At 39.7% G+C, this 9,495-nt stretch overlaps 1 protein-coding gene across 1 annotated transcript; it reads right to left on the reverse strand.

The window, feature by feature from the left end:
* Window positions 1-1,762: 1,762 nt before the first annotated feature.
* ZNF367 (zinc finger protein 367) lies at window positions 1,763-6,608 on the reverse strand. The gene is made up of 5 exons (XM_070935643.1): window positions 5,925-6,608; window positions 4,893-5,043; window positions 3,096-3,215; window positions 2,617-2,755; window positions 1,763-2,363 (listed from the first exon to the last, which is right to left on the reverse strand). Exons 1-5 carry the CDS (start codon window positions 6,606-6,608, stop codon window positions 2,126-2,128), a joined length of 1,332 nt encoding a protein of 443 aa, XP_070791744.1. The 3' UTR covers window positions 1,763-2,125.
* Between the last annotated feature and the right edge of the window lie 2,887 nt (window positions 6,609-9,495).

Genomic DNA, 9,495 nt, shown 5'->3' on the forward strand with positions numbered 1-9,495 from the left:
TTCAATCAAAAGTTATCAAATATTAAATTATCAAAATAACTGTTAAAAGAAATATGCAGGGACTTGTCCAGGAATTTGGGAGGAGTTTACAACATACCCAAAGATCTCTACATTGCAATGAGAATTCATGACATTACCATGAATACAGATGTAAAGTCCAGGCAACATTTTATTCAAAGCTTATTAGAATTACAGCATTTTAACTCATGCCAGAAGTACAGCTGAATCATACACAGCAGAGAATTCTTGAACTTCCATTTTTTTAAAAATCCAACTTTTTACAAATGGTTATCTGGAGTTTTTTTTTTGTCCAAAGATGTATTTTATACATAATTGGTAAAGCAGCTTGACTTGCCTATAGCTAGGCAGAATGTGTTTTAAGTAAATACATATTTTCAATATGCATTCAGTGTAAATAAAATATTGAATTGGGAGGGAAATGTTTGTGCATCAACAAACTAGGCCTTACTTTCATAGCTGGGCAATATAATCATAAATTTACTCCTACAATGGCATCAACTGGATTCCATGAAGTGCAAATGCCTTTCTCTACTGCTAAATAAGATTCAGAGAAAGCATGAAAGTTTACATTGATTTTCTAAATGCTTTAATATAACTTTAAATGTAGCCCAAAGGTCAACGTTGAAGTGCTTTGTTTTAAGGATGATGGTTTCAGAAAAATCTTAACACTCCCCAAAATAAAACTATGTCAAATGTATAAACTGCACTAACTTTCTGGTTTTATAGCCATTTGCCAACATTAATATGTAATTCTAGGATATCAAAGTATAGCTGGAACTAGGGGGAAAAAAACCATCTAGTACTAGCTTGGATCATTGAAAAAAGTTATTTTGATAAAATATCACTGATTTTATGTTCTTATGCCAGAAGCCTTGACTCTTCCTAAAATCAAAATTGTTAACCTATAATGCACTTGTATTCATTGTTTATACAGACAGTTAGCAAGGCACACATCTGGCATATGATAAATTGCTTAAAACTATTTCTAATGTATACCACTAGAACTTTTGTTTTCCTTTAAGTGATCAAAAGCACTAAGTGCTGTACTACACCTTCACTTATGGAAAGAATATAGCCTAAACATCTCACACTTGTAACTACTGCTGAAAGCTACAATTAGTGAAAACAACTTGGCATTTAAATTTCAGGTAAAGTAATAAGGTGGCATCACGCAAAAAAACCCAAACCAAAACAAAACGCAACCCCTATCTGCGGGAAAATGTTCTGAAGCAACATTTTAGTGTTTGCTGGTGAAATTCTAAAATATACTTAAAAATCAATGCTACCCTGTAAATATCTCCATGAACAAAACACAAATGCCATTGTTGTGGGTTTAAGAGCTCTGACTGAAACCCATACTTGATGTTACTACAATGCCTAGAATTTGCAAGAGTAATCGCTCGGTTATAGAAGAGTCCAACAATGTGCAAATATTCCCACATTTATAATGGGAACAATAAGTGCTGCTCAACTAAAAGACCTTTAAGGTATCTATCCATAAAAGCAAAGTCAGCCTCCATGTCAGCAGTCACAAAGAAGATTCTAAATGAAAATCTATCCAATTCATCTATTCTGCCATAAAATTAAGACATTCTAGCATCTGTCAGTAATATTAGATAAAATATCTTCAAAACAGCATGGGTACATCACTGATTACATCCAATTTAAAAAAATCTATTAATTTGCTTTGAATGTATGTACCATTATTCCCATACAGGTTCAGAAAGTGCTTCCTGTGAGAACTGAAATAAAGAATGACTGGCATCCCAACTTTAAACACTGTTTTTATGGAAGCAAATTTCACCGGTTGCAGTGACTTACTTCCATGCAACTGTGATTAAAAGCACCCTAACCTTGCAAATCTAGCTTTCTGTAATGTTACACAATGCATCATACAATCTCCTATTTACAAAATACTTTAAAAGCTTTACCATATAAAAAGTGCAATTCTTTTACCCCATTTTCTAGGGTAACAACATTCTTCATAAATTCTACATAATAGCAGCCTATGGAAGCCAATAAGGTGCTTAGCTTATGCCAGAAGCTAATTGGTTTAAATAACAAAATTCAGTACATTTTGTTAATCCACACTTCAGTTCTTCTATTACTGTCGCAGTGGGGCTCCGGCCAAGTTGGCAAGCTCAATGAGTGCCAGTGCCCCATGTAAGCGTTCACGCTGTTCTTGAAGGCGGCTACAAAGGGATGAATGAGCAGTATTTTTTTCTTCTTCTTCCTCATCTTCAGATTGAAGATATTCCATGGGATCTTGCTGCTCCTGGTCAGGCTTATGAATAGATTTATTTTTCAACACAGGAGTGCGTTGTTCTCTCATTTCCCAATACCTGTTAATAACGATAAAATTAAGCATTAGAAAACCATTACTGAAATATTATTGCCAACTAGTTCCAAATTAAGACAAAAAATTGTTTCAGTGTAAGCAACGCCCCTCTCCCATCTGATCCTTGAGGTAAACAAAGAATAGGAAGCTTTTATTAGCATCCTGGCCATGGTTAAACAAAATACAGAACTGTTGGTTAACAAGAGACTGTCCAATCTCTCTCAATTCTTAATGCTGCATTTTATGTAAATACATACTTTGTCAGCCATTCAGCAACAGCTTTGTTGTCTGCAGTTTGCTTTTTGTTCAGTTTATCTGTAGGTTCTTCTCGTCTTAATTTTGCATATGGATGCTTGGGACAATGGCGGTTTGCATGTGTGAATCTGCTTATACATCCTTAAGTGAAGAAAGTATCAGTCACAAATATAGTTAGACTAGACTACCCCCCCCCAACAAAAACACATGAGGAATTTCTCTGTTCTTAGTTAATTTGATTTCTGAAGGAACACAGAAATGTGTGATTATCTTTGAAATCTGCCGCTTCTCAACTTATGTAGTAAGGGTTTTTTTTAAACTATATTGCTTAGAGGCTATCATGTTTTTCCAAGCTATTCATGCCTAAACATAGGATACCTGATTCTAGTAAAATAAGATGAAAACTAGGAAATTTTGTTGGCTTATTTTCAAGACATTTATTCACTGCAGTTTGAATGAAAGCAATTTTCTCATGACTCACCATTTTCTGCACAGACAAAAGGCTTCTCTCCTGTATGGAGACGCTGATGTGTTTTAAGTTGCCCACTCTGAACAAAAGCTTTCCCACACTCTGGGTAATCACACAAATAAGGTCTTTCACCTAAGGGGGAAAAATTCCCTCTCTTGAGTTTCTTCCAGGAATTTCTTGCATAAAATAAACAAAGTCCTCATTTTGCTAAAATTTGCCAGAACCTGTCTGAGTTATGTTACAGATAGACTTCAACTTACAAACATTTAATGGCAGTTCAAAGTTATGACAGTGCTGAAAAAAAATCACCTATGACCTATTCTTGAAATTACAATTGGTGCACCATCTTTCCATCTTTCCAATCACATGATCACAATTCAGGTACTTGGCAACCAGCTCATTTATAATGGTCACATGATCATGATCTAAAATCTCCCTCACTTCTGACAGTCAATTGGTGAAGCCAGATTTGCTTAATGGTGTGTGCAATTCACTTAATGGGACTCTCCTAACATGATAAAAATTGTTGTAAAATTGAGTCCGGTCATGTGATGATTTGCTTACTGACCAAAATTCTGGTCCCAACTGTGCCAAAGGCAACTGGATTTTGTTTTTCTTTGAAGACCTTCGCTTCTCCTCCAAGAAGCTTTTTCAGCTTTAATTGGATGGTGGGGAATGGAAGGATTTATATTCTTTGCAGACAGCTGGCATTTGCATTCTTTTATAGAGACATTGAGGCCACCTGAAGGTTTATCTGTTTACTCAGTCACCTGAGTAGTGCAAATGGTTGTGGAGCCTTCTTGGAACTGCTGAAAGGACTGTGTTGTACAGGCCTGTCAAAACTGGTGGCCTGCAGGATGGATATGTCATGCACAGGCCATGCCCACCCCGGCTCTGCAAAGGCAAAAAAGTCTCGATACGGCACAATCTGGCCCATAATGCGATTGAGTTTGACATCTGTGGTGTTGTAGAATAGGGACAGATGTCATGTCCCTTCCCCTCTGTTGAGAGGGATGTTCAATTTTGACCCCTCTTTCAAACCAGCTGTCTTCTGTCCAAAATGTGGACTTTGCCGTCTTCAAAAGAGTGGCCTTTGTCTTTAAATATAGACTGTTGAGTCTTGTCCTGATGGGTTTGTTCAAGTTGAGGATTACCTTTATTATTTTTTAACTCTTTTCATTAGTTTGAAAGGATGCTAAAAATCTGAGACAGTCCAACTAAAGGGGTTTTTTTTTTGCGCAAGTATGCTGTTAGTCCTTTTTCTAGACCATTTAAAGACATTTTTCCTTTAAAACAAACTATCACAGCCTCTTGAAAAAAAAGTTGCATTTATACACAAAGATTCTTCAGTAAGAGATAAAATTCCAAATTAAGCTTTAAGGAGTGAACAGAATAAATTTCATGAAAATTAAGCACATGCATTTTAGTTGAAAAATTATATATATATTAAATACAGCTTTATTCCTTATAATACTGTAGTATTTATAAGTATTTAGCTAGCTCTTTAATAGCTGAAAATTCTAAGGAACTAAGAAGACATTCATGGAATTATTGCTTCTCCCTATCAATAGAAAAACACAATCCACGACACCCTAATCCAAATTCACATTATTTCAAGGTGTAATAAAACATAACATGGACAATACAGATCTTAGTCTGTTGAAGTGAATAACTTCTCATCTATGATTGTTCACTGTAAAGTCCCATCTTATTCAAAATCTGAGGTTTAGAGCATGTCCAGAACTAAGTTGTTGCATGACAAATCATTCTAAAGTAGTGGGTCTAATATTGTTTATCCAGTCCACTTACCAGTATGAGTTCTTTTGTGTGCCTGCAAAGACTTCTCTCTTGGAAAAACTCTGTTGCAAACATTACAACGTATTCTGCTAGATGAATGCTCTCCCTCGCTTATTAGATCTCGGACTGTCTCTGCTCTTGGTCGGCCTCTTCTAATCCCATCCTAGTAAATTAAAAAGTCTGTTAACAATCTAAAAAGACGATCCCCCCCCCCCCAAAAAAAGTACTATACTGTGTGTGTGAAAGAGAAGAAAAAGTATTTCTTAAGCCATAAAGAGCTAGTTAGAGCATTATATGGGATGCAGTCCTAATTCTTGGGGGGGGGCTTTTATCTGTTGAAGGCACTGTACATATACATCTACTTTAGTTTTTGTGATGCTAAAGAACCTGCACCCCCCTTGACACAGCACTGGACATAGGATACTCTTAAGATAAAATTCAATTCAATTCAATTCTTTATTGTTAGTGCACAACATATGTACAATGAGATTGGTTGGTATAAATAAATAAAAATAAATAAATAAAATGTAATAAAATAAAATAAAATAAAGGAACTCTGGTTGAGATGACACCGCTGCTTCTCGTTGTTTTTCCCTTCAGAGGGACTGTTCAGGGGGCGGCAACTTTTAAAACAGCCTGTCTCAACTACCGCACATTTTAGTTACCCTGTAAGAGAAAAGCGCATCCAACCAGAATTAAAAACCGAGGGGAGATCAGGGGAAAGCGCGGGGGGTGGGGTGGGGTGGGAAGCGAAGGGCGCGTGCAGCACGCGCGCCACCTGCCTCGCCGGAGCGTCTTGCGCGCGCTGGCGCTCGCAGCCGACATTTAAAGGCTGCTTTTGGCGCGCGGAGGTGTCGTCATCGGGAGGTCGAATCACCCGCGGAAATGACTTAACTGCAACCCCGCGAGACGCTCGGGAGCGAAGGGGCGGGGCCCCCGGGCTCCAAATAAGGTTCCTTTTAAACCGAAGCCCTTTTTTTCCTCAACCGTCGCTTCCCACGCTTCTCCTTCCCACAACCTCGCCCGCCTCTCGGGCTCACTCACCCTCAAGTGCCCGTTGCTCCCAGTACCGCTGTCGGGGCTTCCCGCTTCTTCGTCTTCTCCTGCGGAGCGCTCCACGGCGCTCCGGAGCCCGCCGCCGTTGCCTCCTCCTCCCTCGCGGAGTGGCTGAGATGCGGCTGGCGGAGGGCTGAGGGTGACGTTGTGCGCGTTTTCCCCCCAGCGCCATGGGTAGACCATGAAGTCGCTGAAGCCCGGGCTGGTAGGGATGGGTGGCGGCGGCACGGGCACGCGGGCGGGATCCTCGCTGCTGGCGAGCGGCGGCTTGACTGGAGTGGTTTTGATGACCGACACCAAGACGCGCTTCGGGGAGCTTCCCGGACATACGATAACGGGCTGAGGGCCCGGCAGCTCAGACATGCTGCGTCGGTCCGATATTCTTTTGCTTCTCGATCCGCGGGTCGCTGGTACCGCTTGTACCCCCGGGCGGGTGCTTCCCTTGGCTTTTCCTTTGGTGGCCGAAAAGGAACGCCTCAGGTGTGCATGACAGGAAGACTCCTCCGTGGAGATGCCAACCCCGTGCAGTCTCTGCCCGGCTGTCTGAAGCAATCGCGGCTTCTCACCATTCAGCAGCGGTAACCTCCGACCACCGCTACCGAGCCCTAGACTTTCCCGCGTTACATTTCGCGCCTGGGCGGAACCAATCGTCGAATCGGCTGCATACGTCATTGGAGTGACAGCCCCTCCCAGCCAATAATTAAGGAAGGCAACACCCACCATCCTCCGTCCAAAGGCGGACCGCTTAGAAAAAAGGCACGCTGGGCGTGGCTTCGGGGTATTCGGGTTTATCCATTGGCTGATGTTTTGTGACACTAGCCAACAGAATTCGAAAGTTGCCTGGGAGGGTGGGTCGCCGGTATTCATCAAAGCTGGCCTCCATCTTTCCCCATGCGAGCGGTCTGATTATGAGCGGGAGGACTTGGCTGAAAGGAGCATCTCTTTTGATGGTAGTGAAAATATACCGCAAACTTATTTTTGCAGCAGACGTTTGGATCCAGACTTTGCCAAGCTCAACTTTCAAGGCGCGCTGTGCCGGGGTACCATGTGATCTCTTAATCATGTGATCTATTTAAAGAGCAAGAGTGCGGGAACAGCAAACACGAATTGCAACTTCAGAAGCTGTTCGGTTTACGAGAACAGCCTGAACAATCGCGGGAGCGAAGTCTTCCGCGTAAACAGTACAAGTGTGCGCTGATCTTGAAACCTGCCCACGGGCCTATAAGGTTATCCGGTCTTTGAAATGAGAGGCTTGACATCCTTTTGGCTCAGCTATTCACACTTACCCTTTCTCATCCAAGCATATTAAATGTTTTTGTCTGGAATCTGTCAATATCTGAAATAAGATCTAGCCGTGCTGACACATGCCCTGGTTATGTAAAAATTGGATTATTGGAATGTGTTCTATTTGGAGCAGCTTTTGAGGAACGTTTGGAAACTGCAACTGAGTCAGAATGAACACAGTTGAAAAACTGGTTGGGTGCTTGCAGAATCATATTAAAGTTTGCCTTGCCAATACTACGATGATTACTTACCTGCTTTGGAGCAACATCAGTTTTTATAATGATTTGAATTATTCCTGAACATTTTATTGATATATTATTGATATATTTTCTCACATTAATCCTGCTTCTCTCTACTATTGGATGAAAAGGCTTTATTTTTTTCTAACGATAGAAAGATTAAAACTGCCTTGCTAGACCGATCTTATTCTACCATTTTATTTTTCATACTGGCCAATCATGCCTTAGGGTTGCTTGAAAGCAGGAGATGGAGACTTAGCCACTTGTTCTCCAATTGATTTTGGAAACATGCTGCAGAGGTGTCTGCAGAGAAGTAAAAATGACAGTCACAACTCTATGGTTGTAATCTTGCCCCTTATCTGTGTGTATTCTAAATGGGGTAACAATGAGTCTTCAATATTAATAGCATTCACTGTAAGGACTGCAGCAGCCTGTATGTAGGACAATTAGGCAGAAGCCTAGCAGGCCGCATCTATGAATGCAAACCAGCAGCCAAAAGACATGAAAACACATGAACAGACATAACCATAGTTTCAAATGGGAAACAGTGAGCATCCTAAACCAAGCCAAGTCAAAAAACACTAGAGAATTCCTGTAAGCCTGGCACTCTGACAATTCATCCATCAACAGTACAAGGCCAACAAAGGAAACATCAAGATCACTCCCACCAACACTGACACGGCAAGCCATTAGTATATAAAATGGGAGCAAACTCCAATCCCTACTAGCATTGATTGTGTTACCTAGTTTGGTAATGAAATGGCTGCAGGAAAACAAGTTCAGAGCATCAAGGACCCCAAACTAATAGATCTACAGGTCATCACAATGATGGAGAAATTATGTGCATGCAGTGACATCACAATGCAAATCTCGGTGTTTGTTTTTGTATATGATTTCAGATGCAGGTAGGTAGATCATGTACTTTGTCTTGTCATACCAAAACACATATTTCCTCATTCTGCCCATGCCTCTGTTGATAATTTTTCAGCATGTACCTTTTGTTTAGGAAGGTGCATATATATGTGTGTATGTATAAGTATATACATACACATACTATATATGTGTTTTTTTTCCTTTTAAAAAACTCATTTTTATGATTTTACATTATGATTTTGGTTGCAGATAACTGCTGTGGCTTACATGCTAACCTCAGAAGGGCAGGATATAATTAATTATATAATAAAATCTTATATAATAAAAATATAATAAAATCTGTTTAACATATTACAATTTGTCATAGTTCAGGTGTAATGGACACATCCCAAATAATAAATTCCATCAACTAGCATTTTTAATGCTTCTGGGAAGATCAAGGGAATGAATGGGTGTGTCAGTGGGAAGATTAGAAGCAGTAAAGTAAGTGAAAAGGTTGTGTTCATAGGTGCAGTCAGATATGCTGCTATGATATTGATGCAATAGCAGTTGCAAGGTGCTTTCCTTAATTCTCACAATTTAGCGAAATGACTTAGGCTTGATTTTGTAGTGTCTGAGAAATCTTTTCTGCTCCCTAAGAACAAGTAACTTGGTTCTTCCTGGTTGGTTTGGGGGAGCCAGGAAGCCTGATTCATATTTTTTACATTCATGCAAAATGACATATGGATTTAAGAAGTATGCACAAAAGTATCTTAAATGGAAACCCTTTCCTCTCAACAAGTTTTCAAATTGAGTTTTAACTGTATACATTAATAAATCTCATCCAAACTGGTTGGCATAATAAAAGAAGATACTTAGTTTAAGTACCTAACTGATCTTGTCTGATCTCAAAAAGCTAAGGGAAGTTAGATCTGGTTAATAGTTAACATATGAGTAAAATGTTAGTGTTGTACAATAAATTGGTATTTGTCAATTGATCAAACCTGGGAAAAGGGAATACAAGACTCTTCAATACTGCCAAGGAAAATACATGGACATGTGGACAGTATTCAGTTGCCATAACGTCTATATATATCAGGAAAGTTAAGCTCCCTATGTATGTTTCCAGTATCATTAAAAAAAATCTTGTGGCTAAAAACATTATTGAACATTTCTTGCTAGAT

Source organism: Pituophis catenifer, unplaced genomic scaffold (genome assembly GCF_029215685.1).
Source record: "Pituophis catenifer annectens isolate HBS135680 unplaced genomic scaffold, rPitCat1.0.hap2 SCAF_2, whole genome shotgun sequence".
Classification (NCBI taxonomy): Eukaryota; Metazoa; Chordata; class Lepidosauria; order Squamata; family Colubridae; genus Pituophis; species Pituophis catenifer.

Bases quoted from the DNA above. Each gene is read 5' to 3' on its own strand.
- ZNF367 (XM_070935643.1), bottom strand. From the start codon at position 6,608: ATGACGTATGCAGCCGATTCGACGATTGGTTCCGCCCAGGCGCGAAAT. The intron at 5,044-5,924 runs GTGAGTGAGCCC...TTAATTTACTAG, and splicing joins GGAGCAACGGGCACTTGAGG to GATGGGATTAGAAGAGGCCG. The intron at 2,756-3,095 runs GTGAGTCATGAG...TCTTCACTTAAG, and splicing joins TTTTGTCTGTGCAGAAAATG to GATGTATAAGCAGATTCACA.